At 42.6% G+C, this 21110-nt stretch overlaps 1 protein-coding gene across 1 annotated transcript in view; it reads right to left on the reverse strand.

Annotated features, from left to right (window-relative positions):
- Nucleotides 1-718: 718 nt before the first annotated feature.
- Nucleotides 719-21110, reverse strand: part of HIP1 (huntingtin interacting protein 1) — a 96633-nt gene continuing 76241 nt past the window's right edge. Inside the window, exons 16-30 of the mRNA XM_072138236.1 lie at nucleotides 20904-21020; nucleotides 19125-19226; nucleotides 16698-16830; nucleotides 16530-16616; nucleotides 11620-11709; nucleotides 10700-10836; nucleotides 10020-10130; nucleotides 8130-8188; nucleotides 7780-7873; nucleotides 5923-6023; nucleotides 4502-4607; nucleotides 4034-4157; nucleotides 3788-3849; nucleotides 3072-3180; nucleotides 719-1795 (exon numbers count right to left, since the gene is read on the reverse strand). Of these exons, the coding sequence (XP_071994337.1) occupies nucleotides 1785-1795; nucleotides 3072-3180; nucleotides 3788-3849; nucleotides 4034-4157; nucleotides 4502-4607; nucleotides 5923-6023; nucleotides 7780-7873; nucleotides 8130-8188; nucleotides 10020-10130; nucleotides 10700-10836; nucleotides 11620-11709; nucleotides 16530-16616; nucleotides 16698-16830; nucleotides 19125-19226; nucleotides 20904-21020 (1443 nt within the window). The 3' untranslated portion in view covers nucleotides 719-1784. The remainder of the gene's footprint in view (nucleotides 1796-3071; nucleotides 3181-3787; nucleotides 3850-4033; nucleotides 4158-4501; nucleotides 4608-5922; nucleotides 6024-7779; nucleotides 7874-8129; nucleotides 8189-10019; nucleotides 10131-10699; nucleotides 10837-11619; nucleotides 11710-16529; nucleotides 16617-16697; nucleotides 16831-19124; nucleotides 19227-20903; nucleotides 21021-21110) is intronic.

Genomic DNA, 21110 nt, shown 5'->3' on the forward strand with positions numbered 1-21110 from the left:
TTAATGAAATGTCCACAGCAGAGTCCCCCCATTAATGAAATGTCCATAGCAGACATCACACAGCGACGACACTGTGTCATAGTGTGTGTGCAGGCAGAACCCATAGATGTGTCTCTGCCAGGAAGCTGTGAAGAAAAGAAGAAACACAAGACGACCGTCAATCTTCCTTTGTCCATGTAAGATCTGATCTTGTGAGGCAAGGATGATCCTGAGAATCTGATTCAACCAAGAAAACAGGAGGACCTGGTCAATGACCTGAAGTGAGCTGGGACTACAGTCTCGGAGATTACTGAAAAGGAAAACTATGCCTCCAGTGGCCTCTCTCAGCTACATTTGTGTGTGCACATGGTCCACGAGCATGCTGTAGCCTTGCACCAATCAGCTCCTAGGATGGTGTCCTGTCACTGCATATTATTCCACCGTAATGCAGGTACAGGTTAGACATGTTTTCTGGCTCTTAGTGATACCTGAATACTTTGCTGTGCTTTGCTGTTATACTGGTCTTTTTCCTGAACTTAGACTATTCTACTGCCTTATTATTTTGTACCTTACCCTCAGTCTTGGTTTTGACTCAGTTTGTCTTACCTTGTCATTCGCTTCACTTGTTTGACTGTGACTCCTGAAAACCTTGCTGCATGTGTATAAAACATCCTTATATCCAGTTAATTTTAAAAAATTCCGGTGATGATAAGGCAATGATGTTACAGAATAAAAAGAATCAGGAAAAATGGACATGTATTTATTTGTGTAAATGCAATAGTGACATCTACTAGTGCCAAGCCTTATGGCACGGACATGAAAACATTATTACACCATGGATAATAGAATGTCTCCTCTTCCATCACAGTGTCTTCAGAATCCATGGCGTAAAATTCTCCCTACCTGCTGTATACTCCGATGGCAGTGCAGGATATGGCAGGGCGCAGGGGACAAAACACATATAGCACCGACCAATGGAACGACATCACACAGAATCTGCCTTCAAAATGTGAATTTTATGGCCAGAGATCTGCGTCGGGGTCTTATGTTTCCTGAGGTCATGAGTGCTAATGGTCGCTCGAGTTATGGTCACAACTCCCACTGTACATTTATACAATATATAATATTGATGTCTTCCAAACCATTCTACACCAATCCACCCGATGCCTCCCGAGAACCTCGCTGCATGTGTAGGTTTACAGCCCCAGTAGTATCCAGGGATTCTCTCTTTCTGCAATTATACTACGGTCCAGTAACCTATAAGGCCATATGTAGTCCATATTTATTGCAGCTAATTTAAATATGACTGAACAATTATAACGGCAGGTCTCTCTTGCGCCCCCTAGGGGCTTATTTGTGCTCCTGGTCCCTCCTCATTATGTAATGAATTGTAATTTTCCCGAATGCTGCTATTACACACCTCATCTCTCTTAGGTGCCAGGTATCTGACATCAAAGGCTAGAGCTATCCCTTCGCATCTCGTTGAGTTTTTCTGGCCCCCTTCATGTGTTTCTGAACTAACATATATCGAGAAATGGAATATATTTGTCTCCCAAGCATTGAAGTTGAGTGGTAGTTGAGCATGGCAGGCGGTAAAAAGGTTCCGGAATCCTTTCTTCTCCACCATCCATAATCCTCTCATTCCTTTCTACCATTCTGTAACCCATTGGGAATATTCAGAACCAGTTTAGACGTGGCCAGTCCAGGCTGTGCTGAGAAGGTCTGAGTTGGATGCCATAGAAGTGTGCTTTCATAGGTATCTGCTTGTGTGCGGTCTGTAGGTTGAGTGGAAGCTGTATTACGACTTATTCAGCAGCTGCAGTGGAAAATCACGAGAAAAAACACATTAAGGTTTTGAAGTTAAAGTGATCTAAGTAACAGAATAAGAGAAAAACAGAAAAAAAAATTAGCTGAAAAAATACTTTCAGCATTACAAGCCAAGTGCTTACAGCGCTTGTAAGGCACCTTTCACATTTGCGAGTGTGATGCACTGAACTCGCATCACACTCACAACGGGTGCTGCCTGGATCTCCCGGCCCAAACGCTGCAAACCGGGACTGAACCCAATTTATTTTGCCTTGTGCAACATTTTTTGGCATATAATACATGATATACAACATATATGGAACATATTGTTTTTTTGGTGCGCCATTTATTAAAGGGAACCTGTAATCAGGGATTTTATATTCACTTAAGGCAGGTACAGAAGCCTTCATTGCAAAGATGCCTTTCTATACAGTCTCAATACAATTTCTATACAATTACAATATAATTGTTTGTTTTAACTTACCTTGCACCCTGACAGAATCCTCTGTTTAGTCACAGGGGGTTGGGCTTTGGTTTGGATACATTTAAAAAAACAACATGTGACTTGTCTGTGCTGCTCACTCCTCAGCTCTCGGGAAGCCAAATTTTTGCTCCTGCACAGCTCCTCTTTCACCCATTGATGTCAGCTCACCAGGCTATGAGCTCTGTTCCTGGAGCACAGAGATGGGGGCTGAGAGCTTAGGAGTGAGCAGCACAGACAAGTCGCATGTTGTTTTTTTTGTATCCAAATGAAAGCTCAACCTCTAGGACTACACTGAGGATTCTGTCTGTCTGTGAGTGCAAGGTAAGTTTTAACTTACAATGATATTGTTATGCCAACACTTAGAGAAAGCAGAAAGACATAGTCTTTAGTGGAAATGAGGTCCCTGGTGACAGATTCCCCTTAATACTGATGCACAATGCGCCAGTCTTCATACAACAACTGCATTGCCTGCCGGTTGCATCTAAGGGTTAAGAGGAAAATTTGGGGAAAATGTTAGAGGGAACAAAATCAGGTCCCTCAAGGTTAGAGTTGTCCAGAAAATCGGTGGCTGGGGAATAAATTGTGTTTGTGGTCATTTAGATGACAAGATTATGTAAGTATATTTCTATTTATATTCAAGTGGTTTATGGTTGTTTCGTTGCAGGAAGCCAGTGCATAGAAAGTAGATGTTATCTCACTCTTAAATGATGTTTATTAAAGGCAAGAATTTCTGAAATAGTTCTGTGATGTGAATAAAATAAGCGGCCTCTGTATGTAATATCGGGTAGTATGCTGTGCTTACCGTCTCCCCACCCTTCTGAGACTCCGGCTAGCTCATAGTGCTTCTTCCTTAACTCTCCAAGTTTTTCTCTCTCTTTTTGCAGGTGGTTCTCCAGCTCCAGGACTCGCACCTATCATATGAAAGCATATAATTATTTTTCCTGAAAATGATTTTAGAAATGGGGTTTTAGAATTTCCTATTCCTAATACAACAGCAAGAATCCGGAATAACCATTCTTGGGAATTGCTCGCTTGTTGGCCCAGGAGGTTTGTCGTGCTACACATATCTGTAAATGACATAGCTTTTCTCATTCTTCACCTAAGTATACTCAATAAAATATTTTTCTGTGTATCAGAAAACTGTCCACAGCATTGAACTGAGAATACAGACTAACGGTTCATTCCCACAACGGTTCATCCGACCAATATCAGTCCCCATTGACGCTCATGGTGCCCGGTCTTGGTGTGGTGAGCACATGTTGTCTCGCTGCACCGTAACTGTGCACGCCGAAATATAGGACATATTCTATATTTCGCCATGCTACGGTGCCGGCCCTGCGCTCCTCTATGAAGAAGCTAGGGGTGAGCAGAGCTCATCCCTCCTTCTTCTTCTCAGGTGCTCATATGTTGGTGTGAATGTATCTCATTCCCTGGAGCAGGTGATGCCCTGGTCTTTGTGTATTGCACCAAAGAGTAAAGTACAAAGTTGGGAAAGTTGAAGAACAATGTCGCTGATACCTGTGAGTCCATCTCTTGCCGCTTGATCTGTGTAAGGGTCATACTGGAGAAGTCCATTGTGTCTGTTCACAGAAGGAAATAAAAAATTAATAATTTCTAGACTGCATTACACCAGTTATTAGTAATGCTGTTTCTAGGTCAATAATTTAAGAATCGGGATGGGAAAAGATTCACTTTTACCGATATAATAGAGTATCACTTTTTGAAGGTATCAATCCAGGTGCTCATAGTTTCCCGTTTACTTACCCACTTCTTCAATCTGGGACTTGACGGACTTTGTAGAGGCCACCACACCAGCAGCATTGTGATTGACAACTTTAGAGGCTTGTTGTAGCCTGGTCAGGTTAGAGCTGTTCTTCTCTGCCTTCACCTACAGGTATAAGAGACATTACAGTACATCATAAAATTCATTGTGGTGAAACCAAAGCTGACCGAAGAAGCTTATACAGGAAAATTTTGTTACTATACCCTGGTTACTATCATCATCACTGCCTATTTACTCTCAGGCTCTCAGTCCTGAACATCCCATAGAAGTGAATGGACTGCAGGTGGGGCTGGCACATCAGTGCTGCATTTGGGGAGGGGACTTTTAGTTTCCTGTTCTCCCTATAACTGGAGGTCCCAGCAGTAACCCCAGTGATCAGAAAGCTATCCATAGAGGCACAAGCACCTTAGTAGCCAATTTAGTCATCTTATCTCACAAATAAATTATACCTTGGAGGCTGCTACAAGCTGAGCAGTGCTGGCAGCAATTTCATGGGAACAAACAATCAGATCTTCAAATTTCCCTTGTCCTTGGACCACAAGATCGGCAGCGTCCCTGAAAAAGGTTAGATGTTGATGAACAAAAGCTTAGGTGGGGTATTGTATATAGAAGTAGGATATTGTATAGAGAAAAATAGCAACAAGATATAATCATAATATCATACAATATACCATGTCCCTCAAAACCAAACCATTTTTCAGGAGGAGACTGAAGGTACAAGGATAAATACTTATGTTCAAGGCACAAGGCAATACATATACATGAGGAGATACATATAACCAACAGGTTCCAATAGCCTATACTTTGCTGATTTTGAAAATGCTTTTGTCAGTATTCTGAATCATTTCAGTACGTTATAATAGTTTAAAATAAAATACATGGCCCCCTACCAGCAGTTTGTGGTGAGTCCCCGTGGGGAAGAGGGGAGCAGCTGCAGCCTGTGTGTGCCTGTATCTCTTCATACATTCTTTCTCATTTCCACACCATCCCCTTACCCCCCACCTGCTCAATACACATTAAAAGAAGTGGGGAGGGATGAGGAAGCCGCATGAGGGTAGACAGGATGTAGCTGCAGTCTCCTGAGGCTCACCACATACTGCTGGCAGGGAGCCAGGTAATGTGACTTGAACTTATATAAAGTAATGAAATAATTCAGAATGCTGACAAGGGCATTTTTAAAATGAGCACAGCATAAGTTATTGGAAACTGTCACCATCTAAAAATGGTATTCCAGGTGATGGGTTCACTTTAAGTTTCCAGCTCTCACAGGACAGATTTCCAGTAGCTCAGTACCACTGCTTGGATATTTTGCCTGACGAAGGCTCTGGTACGGAGCAGAAACGCGTAGCATTTTATTGTTAATTTATTTTATTTTAACTCCTTTTAATTTCTTGATAAATAAAAAAACCTGCTCCGATTGAGCCACTTATATCGGATCCTTGAGGATTTTCTGAGCGCCAATACGCCTGTCTCCCCTTGGGTTTTCCACATTGGATATTTTATGGGCAGTGGAGTGACTACTGCTATTGTGCAGGCCAAAAGATGTAAATCAGTTTTTCTTCTTATCGGCAATGGAAACATGTTGAATGTGCCAAGGTGCTATCAAAAATAAAAGTCTTTATTTTATTTCAATAACAATTTGCTATTGAAATAATTATTATGCAGGAATTATTGTTATTGTTAATAACAATATTCTTGCACATCCAGGTCATATTTATTCTTAGGCCAATTCTATGAAGTAAAAGCTAAGATTAGTACAGCTAGCATACAGCCGCCATAAATGTTTGTGTGAAAGGGGCCTGACATTACAGTAGCTACAGTTTTGACTTTGCAATAACACAGTCGTAGTAACAAAGCCTTTGTCACTTACACCATCACAGTAGCGCCCCATCCCACAGCCTTAGAAGCTGAGATAAGTCCTTCTGTCCATCTTGAGTTCCTGGCGTAAAATTCTTTAGGAGATGTTGCACCCTGCAGAAAAAACAGTGTATTCAGACGACCGTAAAAGGCTGTATTCAGACGACCGTATGAGGGAGGTATATACGGCAGACATATATACGGTGTATATATGTGCCCAATAGACGGCAATGGGCGCACGGCGCCGTACGGGAGCTGCACTGTACTGTTCCGTAGCCGGGAGAGAGATAGGACATGTCTTATCTTTCCTCAGAATAATGCTCTGTGTCCCTCACCTCTACCCAATCATGTACTATTCAGACACTTCCCAGGTTCTCGCCTCCTAGTATCTCCAGAAACACACAAATTGCTTAGGCCTCATGCACACGAATGTATGTTTTTTTCTGTTCTATATACGCGGCTGTATTGTGGCCATAAATACATGATGTATTGCAACAGTGTGGCAACGTATTGCACTGTATACATACCGTATCTGTATAAAATACGGTGGGCTGGAGGATGATGGATGTCTGACTATTGGCTGGATGACAGATGGCACCTCCCACTGGTTCTGGATACTGCACGTATATATGGCAGCATACGGTGCACAGCCATATGCAGTCCGTATTTAGCCAATATTTTATACGTTCACATAGACTTCTATGGGCCGTACGGAACGGAGATACGATGGAAAATAGGTCATGCTCTATATTTTTATACGGCTCACTTACGGTACGGTGGACAATACCGCCTTATACATGGATGGCCATATTGCCCAATGGAATGCATGGGGCTGTATATATGGCCGTACATACAGACTTTTTATACGGTCGTGGGCATGGGGCCTTATGGACCTCCCCAGGGACCAGCTGTTGTCCGTAGGAGAATCACTGAGCACCTCATGTGTTTCGAGAGATAACAGGAAGTCAAGTCAATTGAAGCAGGAAACTTGCCCGAATCTAGTATCAGGGAGAGACTACAAACCTTGTCTTATGTAAGTGGCCTCCATGTGCAGTTCTGTTAAATTGGTAATGTGCTGGAAAATCCCTTTAATTGTACAAAGCCATATGAGTTTATGGCTACATCAAGGCAACAATGTCACATTCAATATTTCGGAACCTACGACACAACCTTAGCACAGAAACCTAAAACTTTCTGGATTTGAATGCATCCACATTATTAATAAGAAACCAATACTTACATCTACATTACTACAAACTATTAGTTCTGAAATCTACCCATTGTTTGTAGTAAATCATATCATTGTACTAACATGCAAGAATCAAACATACTAGTGAATTCCAAGATACAGTCATGTGGATTTATAACTCGTATACACTGCAAAATATAGTAGTCTAAGGCTCGATTCACACTAGCCGGACAAAATATAGTAGTCTAAGGCCCAATTCACACGAACCGGACAAAATATAGTGGTCTAAGGCCCAAATCACACAAACCGGACAAAATATAGTAGTCTAAGGCCAGATTCACACTAACCGGACAAAATATAGTAGTCTAAGGCCCGATTTACATGAACGAGTGCTAAAGAGGGGAGCACAATACCTTGTAAAAGAAAACGCTAGAAAACTGCATGAGGTCTAACCCCAATGATTACGTAGTCCGTTATATATATTTTCTGAGATGAAATTGAGAAGACAGTGGGGGGCATTTCTAATGTTATCCCCTAAAACATCTGGTCTGGTATTTTAGCCACCGCTAGATTGGGCCCTGGTAATAAAGCTGCTGCAAACTACACAAGAACTGACTAACAAAATGGTACAACCCTGACAGGATTTTATCTTATTAAGAAGACAGCAATAAATGTACTGACTCCGCCGCTCTCCACAATTTCCTTCTGCAGGTCCTTCGAGGCCAGTATCAAGGCTTGGATCGCCTGCATGAGATCTGTACACGAGCCAAGAATCCTGCAAAATGGAAACACAGATCAGGAGAATGATATATACACAGGAGCTGATCACTGACCCTACTCTAACACAACATCAGGGGATAGTGATAGGACCCCTATAATCTCTGAATTGTATGATATGGGTGTCACACTTGCATTCAATAGATTTACAGAGATAACATGATGAGATTATGATAAGTAATGGCAAACCATCTCTATCTACTATATATAACTATCTCTGCTCTACTCCGAAGAAATACCAGGGCTTCACTTACTGTTCATTGACTTGTAACTTTAGTCCAGTATCATCTGTCCGTGACTTTTTGAGCATTTCCTGTAGGAGAGAGAAAGGTTTATGTGTTTCTTACAAGAGATTATCACAGAGGCAATGAAATCTGACATCCTTTACCCCATGGGAATACAGCTGACAATGCAAGTGACTTAAAGGGGTTCGCCCAAAAATAAAAGTGTCTCCTATTCATAGGATTCACTACAATAGGATTGCAAATCCACAAACAAGTGGTAACTTATGTGCACCTCAGCTTCATACAAGCAGCGCACTTTCAGATCCCTGTTCTTGTAATGAATAAGAAGGGCAAAGAAAGCCCTGACTCTAGTGTGAAGTCAGCCGTACTCTATTATATCATGTATCACAGCGGACAAAATAGCCAGCTCTGCTACATCTGCATCTGTGCAAGCAAACCCTCTGCCTCAATGACACACACTTTCCTTGCTTCAATCCTCTGTAAAGCGACACATGTCCAATCTAAAGCAAACAATTGTCTGCAGACTAGTCTGCATTCGTCCCCCATAGGCCGGCACACGTGCGGCACTCAGTACACGGGGAAAAGATAGGGCATGTCCTATATCTACCCGTGTTACAGCGCTATGGAGAGCGGTCACCCCTTCTCCTCTCCATGGTGCCAGACGTATGCCCACGCGGCTGTAGCCATGCAGGCATACGTTCATGTAAATGCAGCCTAAAGGTGATGAACATGTGGCGTTTTTAAACGCGTTTATGGCTCGTTTTTTAGCAATCCGTCAAAAACCGGATTAGTTAAAAAACGTTTTCAAAAACACATGTGTTTTTGACCAGTTTCGATTAAGATCATTGGTCAAACCTGTCAAAAACGGATGTGTTTTCAAAAAACAAATGAGTTTTTCAACACATGCGGTTTTTGACGGACTGCTTAAAACGGCCAAAAAGACGTTCAAAATGCCACGTGTGCCATCAACCTAAAGGTACATTTAGACGGCAGTTTGTGGGGATGTATATGCGCCCGCAAATTTCAGGCGGCGGTAAGCGCCGTATACGGGGAAAAGATACAGCATGACGTTTTTTTCGGGCCATGCGCCGCTTTTCTCTATGGAGGAGGGAAGGATCACCTCCTCCTCCTCTCCAGCGGACAGCAGTATTTGTGTATGTGCCCCAATGCTGGACAAACATGTTACATGATTCTGATGATTTTAGTCAAAAACAACTTAGATTTAAAGGAAGCTTTACAGCTTTTCTTGTACAACTAAAAATCCTTTAAAGGATCGCTTTAGATTTTATATATCCTCACTGTATCAGCCATCAATATGTAATCGGTGGGGGCCAACACATAGGCCCATCGCAACACTGTCCATGGAGCCGGACACACTCAGTGGAGGAGACTTATCAAGCTGTCTGTGTCAGAATTCGGGAGTAAAATGTGCCAAAAACAGTGCCACACTTATTAAGAGTTTTAGACCATTTTTATCCACTATAATAATAATAATAAAAAATCTTTATTTATGTAGCACCATCATATTCTGCAGCGCTGTACAGACCATGGGGTACATAGACTGTATATATATCAGTATAATAACAGTCATATGATACACGTTTCTAACTGGTATAAATTGAGGGCATGGCCTCAGGAAAAGGCGAGGGTGGCAAAATGTGAGTTGCGACAAAAAATATGAAACTGCGCTACTTTTAACTGTACGGTTTTATTGCAGTTTGTAGGCATAAACTACATCAAATAATAGTTTTCTGAAGTATGACTATAAAACATGATATATCTGTCATTGACTGTGTAGTCTAACTCTGGACTGGATAGATATAGATCTGCATATCTATATCTGAATTCTATAAATCCCAATGCTCCAACCATTAATTCCTCTTGCTTGTATTTCCTTACCTCAATTCTGGTGGCGGCTGTCTCTACAGCGGCCGCAGTGGCTGCCATCTCCTTCTCCACCAGATCTCCCAGTTCTTCTTCTTTAATATCCAGCGATGGAGGCCGCAGCTCCTGAAAAAGAACAACTAAGTCATGTCACTCATCCAGACCACTCCAGTCTCCTATCCCCCTAATCACCACTCCTATACAGTAGAATGGGGTCCTTTGTATGGTCAATGGGGTCCTCAGGGCTACTTGGCACCTCTCTATTTATCTCCCTTGAAATTGCTGATTAGTTACTGAAGCTGTAAATTGCTTCTATTCCCATAAACTCAAGGTTAGGGAAGCCAAGCCAAAAAATGATGGAAATGTTACAATTAGCACAAAATATAATTGCAGCTGGGACCTCAAGCTTTTGGCAGAGTAGGTCAAGTTAGGCTTTGGGCAATTAGAGCTGATTATTAATGACTGTGCATACACTAGACTTAATCAATCTTCTGTGTCTCCCCGGAATCACATCTATAATTAATGCTGCATCTACAGTTATAGAAACCACCGATTATCCAAAGGAAATTAAAAATTCACTGCATCTACCAGGAAATATGTTAAATTCTGCTTCCACTACAGATGCAAATACATCTGTACCTCCCTCTGAAAGGCAAATATTACAGCTGGCGCTATGTATAATGGGATGAAGTTACCTGGGCGATGTCGGCAATGTGCTGGAGCACGGCAGTGATCTGGCTACAGTCAGCTCCACTCTGCAAGGATTTGTCTTTTAGGGTGGAGAGATAGCTCAAAGCTTCTGTACCACATGTGCGACAACTATCACATAGCTCTGAAAGACATAATACAATATATACTAATCAGATTAACACTAGCCATACACATCAGATATATATCAGCAGAATTCGGAAGGAGTGGCTAAGCGTGTACTGTATAAGGGACACTCAAGTATCGCCCTCAATGGCAGATGCTGGGAAGAGAGAAGGCCGGGCATGATGGATTCCAACATTCCCGATCCTTTTGTTCTTTGGGTATTGCACCTTGCAGGATATTTCCATAATTCAGAACATAAACGGAACCTTGGCACAAAAGCAATGTGTATGTCTATGGAGGAATCCAAAGCGACAGCAACTGGCCCAAGAGGCTGTCCAACCACATAAATTTTTCATCTCTTCACAGGGTGGGGATTACTTGCTGATCGGTGGAAATCACGAGAACAGGGGTTTACTGGACCCATTAGATGAACAGAGAAGCTGGTCGCACAATGCTCCATTCATCTCCATGGTACTGATGGAGATAGCTGAGCATGGGACCCAGCTACTTCTGTCAGCTTCATTGTGAATGGAGTGGCATCCCGTATATTTTAATATACAAGGGACCCCCATTCTCATGATCCATGGGGTCCCGCCACAGAAACCTCCACCCATCAGCAAGTTATCCCCCATTCTGTGGATAGGAGAAACTTTCAAGTGACCGTACAACTTCTTCAACTTTCATGAAACTATTTTCATTTTTTCAAATGAAACAATTTGAACAAATTTTACATTTGGGTGGAAATGCACTGTAAAAAAAATTGTAGTAGTGAAGCCAAAAACATAAGCGCAGTACTACTCACTGTCAGATGTCCTCGTCTGAGCTCCTTGCATGATCACATCACTTATTCTATTTCCAAACTGGACCAAGGATGGCAACAAGGCATTTATATCTAGAAAAAAACAACGGAATAAGAGAGTAAAGAAGTGTGGTGAGAGGCAGCCTGATCCAAGGTCATAGATAACCCAAATGAATGAAATTAACTCTACTAAGTGTAGATTTATTAGTCCAGATCAGTACAGAATTTCTGTTCCACCACTAAAAAATGCATTGTACTGCAACAAATTGCACTGATATTGGCTAATAAACCTTCAGTTGTTTTGCACTTTTGCATTTTTTCTTAATTTAAAGGGGACGAGTCACCATGCACAAAATGCTGAATGACATAACTCCAATGTTTGCTAGTGTTCTCCTGATCAATTTGGTTTTTGTTTTATTATAATATGTCCACCAGCTCAAAAGATATACCGTATTTTTTGGACTATAAGGCACATCGGATTATAAGGCGCACCATCAATAAATGCCTGCTAAAACATCTGAGTTCATATATATAATGTGCACGGATTATATATGACCAGCAGGTGGCAGACCTGTGCACAGTTTAAGGCAGCTGTTGTCTGTAAGTACAGTTCATATATAAGGCGAACCTTTGATTTCTGAGAAAATCAAAGTATTTTTTGTGCGCCTTATAGTCCGAAAAATAGTTTATTTGGGAATTAGCCCATACAAGTAAAGCGGGTGGTAAGCTTTCAATTTTATACAGCACCCAAAGACACACCCCTAGAGAAAGTAAAAGTTTGCTGCCCCTATGGCTACTATGAGCTCAGTCACACATAAACTTCCAAGGGCAATATCTTTTGAACTGGTAGATGGATTTTAATGCAACTAAATAGATCACAGGTTCAGAGGGAATAGTGGGAAATATCCTGGGGCCTAGGTAGCAAAAATCAAAAATTGTTCATACCCTGGTCCAAACATTGTGTTAGTCTTCCACAGTTTTGACTACACCAAAAATGCCAGGGGTGGCACTGACGTTATGGTCTGAGGTCAAATTGGATCCCATCACCCCTGGAACTTCTGGCGGACACAATGCTGGAGCACGGAGCCACAATCAGGTGAATACACTCATCTCCCATGAAAATCATATTAATTTTGTCTAGATTTGCTGCTATGGGCAATAACCATCACTTTTGTGCCAGAATTACCCCTTCAGATTAGATATATGTAAGAAGAATGGAATATTACACATATAGCAAATGTCTCTCCATGAATAGGTCTAAAAAGCTCATTAGTGGATAAGGAAGGCTGTGCATCTGCATGTTGTCAATTCTGCCACTATGGGGCTTATTTACTAAGGTCCTGCGGCCGCATTTCCGACGTTTTCGGGGATCGTGACAGGGATTGCGTTGCACGCGATCATGTCGCAATCCCGCCGGCTTTCATGCGACACAATTCGGGAGCGGGCCGTCGGCTGATCCAATAAATCCGATAGATTCGGACAACGCGTGGGATTTAACATTTAAAATTGTGTCGCAAGCCAAGCACTTACATACACCGGGAAGAAGAAGGTGAACTCCGGCAGACCTAAGTGGAAAAGCGACAGATGCAGGATAACGGGCGCACGCTGGTAGTGAATCGCAGCAGCTGTTCATTCTCATCGGGGAACGCACCTCGGGGATCGCCCCAGGACAGGTAAGTAAATGTGCCCCATTGTGTCATGAATCATATACTGAACACATGCATAGACAGCACAGTATAATAATTTATTAAGATTGGTGTATTGAACGCCAGATTTAATCCTCCCCACAGGGCTGACTAAAGTAAATATGGCGGACCTGGATGTGCACTACCCCAGACTGCTGGGACTTTCACTGATAACGAGAATGGGACCCCCAGCAATCCAGAGATAGGAGGTTTCCTTCTCACTAATGGGTGGAACTCATCCTACAGCTAACAATAAATAGTATGAAAGTGTTGAAAATTGCTAAGAACAACACTTGGGTAACTCCAGCACTCCCATAACAATAATAATAATTCCTTTATTTGTATAGCGCACACAGATTACACAGCGCTGCCTCCATGTGGCTCACAATCTAATCAACCTATCAGCAAGTATTGGAGTGTGGGAGGAAACTGGAGGAAACCCAGGCAAACATAGAGAGAATACAAACAGATGTTGATCCTGGGACTTGAACCCAGGTCCCCAGCGCTGCAAGGCTGTAATGCTAACCAGTAAGCCACCGTGCTGCCCTTATGCAAGTGAGTGCTGTCTAAGTGAATTCCTCTGTCATATCCAACACTCTCATACTATTGAATGGAGCAGCAGGATGCATGCTTGTCCTACCTGTCCACCCACCAATAGTGAGAATGAAACCCCCATTGTTTGAGGATCCCATTCTTGTGATCAGTTGGGGTCCCAGCAATCAGTCTCTCACTATTAAACTTGCAAACTTCGTTCAACCACTCTCGCTCTACAAGTGATACCCCAAGAAACACCGAGCCTGCGCTAGACACATTTTATAAACCTGTCTTATGAGCTGAAGGTGTCCTGTATTTGATTTCAAGAATGTCTGAGAACTTTAAAATAAAGCAGCACCTTGTAGATGTGCCCCATGGCATTGTCTTGCAGATACAGAATTTTAAGTGTCATTACTTGATGTTACTTTACTATTACTTTAAAGGAATATTCCCAGCAAATAAATGTTATCGTTTGTATAATGGAAAGTTATACAATTTATATTATACTTTCTATATCAATTCCTCGTAGTTTTCTAGATCTCTGCTTGCTGTCATTCTATAGAAAGCTTCTATGTTTACTTCCAGTGGACAGACATCTGACCATGGTCACACAGGTGCACAGCTTGTTATATCACATGGCAGGTGAAAGACATGAACTGAACGGGTGAATCTGATTTTGATGGAGAAACCTGTTCAACAAATGTCTTTCACCTGCAACTGAAACCACCTCAAAGCTGATTGTGATGCAGTTTTATCTGCAACCTGTGACTTCACCCTTAGGGTGAAGACACACATGGCATTTTTAGGCCGTTTTTGGGCCGTTTTTAGTTAGTGCGTTTTCAGATCGTTAAAAAACGCATGCGTTTTTGACAGGTTTGAGCAATTATCTTAATTCAAACTGATCAAAAACGCATTTTTTAAAGCATGCGTTTTTAACTAAAAACGGCCCAAAAACAGCCTAAAAACGCCATGTGTGTCTTCACCCTTACTCTCTGATACTAAGGAGCTGTGCACCTATGTGACCATGGTCACACAGGTGCAAGGCCTGTTTTAACCCACAGCTCTGATTACAGTATTTACTCCAGTATAAGGCGCGACCCCTAATTTTAACACAAAAAAAAAGGAAAAACATATTGACTCGATTATAAGTAGAGGGTGGGAAATGCATTGGTCACAGCCTCCCCAGTATATAGCCTGCCAGCCGCCATAGTGTACAGCCAGCCCCCAGTAGTATAAAGCTTGCCAGCCCCCTGTAGTATATAGCCTGCCAGCCCCTGTAGTATATAGCCAGCCAACCTTCTGTAGTATATAGCCTGCCAGCCCCCTGTAGTATATAGCCTGCCAGCCTCCTGTAGTATATAGCCTGCCAGCCCCCTGTAGTATATAGCCTGCCAGACCCTGTAGTATATAGCAACGGCTCACATCACAGTTGTGCGCTGTTACGGACCTGGCGCCTGCAGGAAGAAAAAAGAGGTGCTGCAGACGAAGCTGTCATGGACTTGCCGCGAACATGAAGCTAGAAGAGGAGCTGCCCAAGCTGTTGGAATGGTGAGTACTGAGTTTAGTTTTTTTATATACATAAGTATAAGCCAAGTGGGGAATTTTCAGCACAAAAATTGTGCAAACTGCCTCCAGTAGTATACAGTAGCATACAGCCTGCCCCCATGTAGCATACAGCCTGACCCCATGTAGCATACAGCCTGCCCCCATGTAGTATACAGCCTGCCCCCATGTAGCATACAGCCTGCCCCCATGTAGAATACAGCCTGCCCCCATGTAGCATACAGCCTGCCCCCATGTAGCATACAGCCTGCCCCCATGTAGTATACAGCCTGCCCCCATGTAGCATACAGCCTGCCCCCATGTAGAATACAGCCTGCCCCCATGTAGCATACAGCCTGCCCCCATGTAGTAAAGAGCCAGTCCCCAGTTTGCAAAAAAAAAAAAACGTAATACTCACCCTCCAGTGTCCCCGATGTTCGTCACGGCTCCCGATCCCCGGCGCAGCTCCCCGTGTCTCCTCTTCTCTCTTCTCAAGCCGGCAGAGTCGCGTCCATGTGATCTGGCGGCCATCGCACACTATGATGCGGAGGTGTCGCTGCTGATGGCATCATCCGCGGCGACAGCGTCGCATCGTAGTGTGCGACAGCCGGCAGATCGCATGGACGCGACTCTGCCGGCTTGAGAAGAGAGAAGATAGAAGAGGAGACACGGGGAGCCGCGCAGGCTGTATACTACATGGGGGATGGTATCATGGGGACTGGCTGTATACTACATGGGGCAGGCTGTATACTACTGGGGGCAGGCTGTATATTACATGGGGCAGGCTGGCTGTATACTACATGGGGCAGGCTGTATACTACATGGGGGCTGGCTGTATACTTCATGGGGGCTGGCTGTATACTACACCCTCGGCTTATACTCGAGTCAATATGTTTTCCCAGTTTTCTGTGGTAAAATTAGGAGTCTTGGCTTATACACGCGTTGGCTTATACTCGAGTATATACGGTAATTTCCGAAATTACAATACCCCTTTAAGTGTCAAACCTGCATATTTTTCAAGTTTATCCTACTAGAATGTTGATCTTCCCTGTATCTCCTCTAATCCCTATTGTGTCTAACTACCGTGCATTTCCTCCACTTGCCTGCTACACTCTTTACAGCTTTTGGTCCTCTCCCATCTTTTCTTCTCACCTGAAGTATCAGACATGTGTCTCTTCCAAGCCTCATCTAATTTCTCAGTACTGTCTACTGCTGCCACCGTTCTGGAGATGAGAAAATCTGGAAAATATGAGAGAATTAGTGGATATGGTCCACAGACCGTCACCCAGTAGTAAGATGATCCCAAGGCTGTGCCTTCACCTGTAGATACACTGCCACTGGTGTACAGAGGCTCGTCTAGTTTCTGGAGAGCTTCATTGATAATTCCTTCCACCTCCTGCATCAAACACTGTAGAAAACCCTCTTCAAGTTCTTGACGTTGTGTGATGCAATCCTGTGAGGACACAAATAGGGAATATACAGAAGATAAAAACAGGAGATGTTGTCTCTATTGGTTAGGAAAGACATCAAAATGGATATGTAACTTGCTCATTGGAGTTATTGGGCAAATATCTTTATAAGAAACACTGATATTTTCATTGCATGAGCACATGTCATACTATTTATACAATTTTTGGCACAATTTCAAAGTAAAAATTAACATAAACATATAGTTCAGATACCTGCGCCACAAAAAGATATATGAGAAACACTGGTAAGTCGCATAAAGCTACAATGCTATTATGACAGTAAATTGCATGAGGCTACAATATTACAGTGCCAATGTCAGTCACCATACTCCAACTAAGTAGTGAAGATACATCAAGAACCTGTGTATTGATGTGTGTCAAAGCAGGGTATTGTATGCATTGGTGTCAGTGAGATATGGTACCTGTATTTTGTGGCTGCGTTCGGCTATTCGACCAGTTTGCAGTATACTGTGCGTGATCTTGAAGTTAACAGTCGGGTAGTTCCTGGGTATATCATTGCTTATTACTGGATTTGGAGAGATGGTTCACTGGTATCCGAGCTTGTAGATGGTCAATACACGTGGAGCAAAGCCCCGGCCGGTGGCTATACCTCTAAACACAGTCCCGGATGTTTGATACACGTGAAAACACGGAAACACGGAAACGAATAGCCGATCGCAGCCACAAAATAGAGGTACCATATCTCACTGACACCAATGCATACAATACCCTGCTTTGACACACATCAATAAACAGGTTCTTGATGTATCTTCACTACCTAGTTGGAGTATGGTGAGTGACATTGGCACTGTAATATTGTAGGCGCAGGTATCTGAACTATATGTTTATGTTTTTTTGACGTGGTCCCCTTTTGGTAGCCACTCGGTAGTTTGGGTGCAGGTCACCATTCTTAAGATACCAGCGACACTAGAAATACTCATTAATTCTTCCAAACAAGTGCGCCAACCCGAACAATTTTATAAATACTGAAAAATCCATCTTAGTTATCTCAGAGCTGGTGGATGGAGACTAGCTATTATGATGTCTCCCATACACTGCACATGGAAAAAACAGAAGTGTCCTTTCACTTTAGATACATCATGAAGACAGACAGAGAAGTACTGACATGTTTCTATGTGAATAAAGCATGGTGCAAGGGCAGGTCTGGTAATACATTAGTTACTCTTCTTTCATTCAGCATCTTCCCCTCTATAGACCTCTATGTACGTGGAATTTGATTCTTCAGTGATCTTACATCCTGTCTAGATCTCCCAATACGGATTTAAGAGAAATATCAGAAAGAAAGCTAGATAAAGGGGGTTTGGTTTCCCACCAGACACTTTAGGCCCTATCCACAGGACCCCTTTAAGATGAGAGGGAAGAAGCAAAGAGTCACATGTGTGGAGAAGGAAGCCTTTTTACTTTCGGATGCCGACTGCTACAATGAATCTTGCTTAGACACCCCCCCCCCCCCCCCCCGTAACTGCTATCACTGCTATTTAGGTGCTAGCAGGACCTTTCTAAACATACCAACAAGTTCGGTCAGTAATACAGTAAGGCTACATTCACACGACCATTGGTGGGCGTATATGGGTCGGCAATGGGCGCACAGAGCAGTACGGTGCACCGTACCGCTCCGTACCCAGGGAAAAGATAGGACATGTCCGTGCTACGGCCCGACGGGCATACGTTAGCGTGAATGTAGCCTAAACCACGCCTGCGCTGTATGAAAATTAATCTGGATGTCTCAGCAGCAGGTAAGTGTTCGGATAGACATCACTAAGTAGGAGACAATAGATGACACATGAGACAGGTACATGCCATTGGCTGGTGCTGAGATGGTAAAATGGTAGCCTACTGATGAAATGCTGAGAGGGTACGTGGATATACATAATAATAATAATCTTTATTTATATAGCGCCATCAAATTCTGTAGTACTTTACAAATCATAGGGGACATATACAAATATAATATTATATGTGCAGACACTTTATTATGTCACTCTATATGTCTCAAGGCACAAAAAGGAACAATCTAGCGTCCCAATATGTGTAGAACTTCAATGCTTTTCTATAACTGGAGCCATGTGGTCATGCCAGGATCTGCTCTATCTAATACACTCATTATCAGGATGATGCACTGTAAGTTGGGCGTATACAAAATCTGTATACAGTAGAGTAGAGGCCATTTAGAGGGTGTCAAAATTTCTATAGAACTAGAATATCATAAATTGATACGTTCTTCTACCAATGATATTATGTTCTTCAAACATCTTACCTCTTTAGAGGTCTCTAAGCTGTTCTGCAGCAGCTTGACTTCTTGTTTGCTGCTCTCTAGCGCCCCCTGTAGCTCATCCATCTCATGTATCTGCTCCTGTGCCTATAAATGAAAGAGAGTGTAAATTATTTACCTGCGCTCTTCCACAGCTAGGCAGATATCATAGAGATTCCCTGCTCAACACTTCCAATATGTGGCTATAATAAGGTCTTCTGGTGAGATTTACCGTGATAGAACATTAGAAATGGTTTCTAAATGAATTGAAGTTTCTCTTAAACCTCCCTTGAGACTGGTAATCTAGAGATGTAACATCTTGCCTTGCGCTTCATTAGGCGATCCCAGCCTCCTGCCTGCTTGTTTTGCTGCTTCTTTTCCAATTTGTTTAGCAGACAGACGCACAGTAACTTTCCACGACTCCACTTCCATAGGGAAAGTGTCTGCGCTCCGGACACTGTCATATGTCATTGTGCACGCTCTATTAAGTCGTGAAGCATAGAACAAAGATCACAGACTAAAGTGTCATCCAATGGCTGTGTTTTCTTGTTTTCCCTACAGCATTTATATTGTTTCTCCATGACAGACATTGGCACATTGTGGGGGCAACTACTAAAGGGGTTACAGACATAAAAACTTGTAAGAGAAACTTACAAAGCACCTGATCAAACTTGACAAAGGAGCACTCCAGTCAGAACTGATTCATTGAATTATACCTTGTGCAGAGCCTGAAGGGAAGAACATGACTCTAGTTTCTAGGAATACAATGAAAATGAGTCATGCTTCTCCCTTCAGGCCCTGCACCATCTATGTCTTTTAAGGGATATCTACCACCAGGATGAAGGATTGTAAACCAAGCACACTGACATACTGGTCGGATCTGCTCTTCTTTCAGCTTTGTATGCCTTGGTTTTTACAAAATAAAAGGATTTTAAAAATATGCAAATCAGCCTGAGGGGCTCTGGGCTCTGTAGATATTAATGGAGCCTGGAGCCCCTCATAATTTGAAAGCCTTTTATTCTTAAAAAAAAAACAGGGCATAAGAAGGTTAAATAAAAGCAGATCCTTACAGAGGGGGTCACACATCAGTATGTCAGTATGCTTTGTTTACAATCCCTCATCCTGGTGGTAGAAGTCTTTTAAGTCAATCTTTGTCTAAGAAGGTTCTATGATCACAAACTAGACTCTGATCTCCTCATAGAAAGACTTTCCTGCACCATCTTTCTCATATGGCTTATAACCTTGTCCAAGATAGAGACGTCTGAGATGATGTTCCTTTTCCAGCCTCTAAGTGGGATTAATTTCAGATCATTTTTACATGACTTTGGATATGATTTTTTTTTATAGGTAAACAGACGAGTTGTTTAGAAAGGATATTTCATACCCTATATGACAGTGATGGCGAACCTATGGCACGGGTGCCAGAGGTGGCACTCAGAGCCCTTTCTGTGGGCACTCAGGACATCAGCCCAGGACAGCGTTCACCAAACAGGACCAAATCTATCAAATCTTCCTGCTGTTCCAGGTAACTTGGAGAGAAGCTATAATGAAAGTCTCAATTTGCCCTCCTTCTTTCTACTGTATTGGAGGCCTTAGGCGGCCCATACAATTGAAAGAAGTGGAAGAACATGTAGCAATAAGTTACTGCTTAAAATGCCACATTGGCACTTAACGGTAAATAAGTGGATTTTGGTTGTAGTTTGGGCACTCTGTCTCTAAAAGGTTCGCCATCACTGCTATATGAGGTTAGTTTGTTGGTTTTAAAGCTGCGGGCGGAGAGCTCACCTTCCTCTGTGTGTGCTCATTCACACGCTGGTATGAATCCTCAAGCTCTTTTTTGGAGCGTTCCACGTCCCCCAAGGCTTCGCGAGCCAAGGTCATCTGCTTTGTGACTTCAGCGTTCTGAGTTGAAAAACAAAAATATTGGGTCAGTTTTCACTGCGATTTCAGATACTCCAATAACATGCTCTGAATTCTATCCTGTTTACATCA

The sequence above is a fragment of the Engystomops pustulosus genome, chromosome 2, assembly GCF_040894005.1.
Source record: "Engystomops pustulosus chromosome 2, aEngPut4.maternal, whole genome shotgun sequence".
Classification (NCBI taxonomy): domain Eukaryota; kingdom Metazoa; phylum Chordata; class Amphibia; order Anura; family Leptodactylidae; genus Engystomops; species Engystomops pustulosus.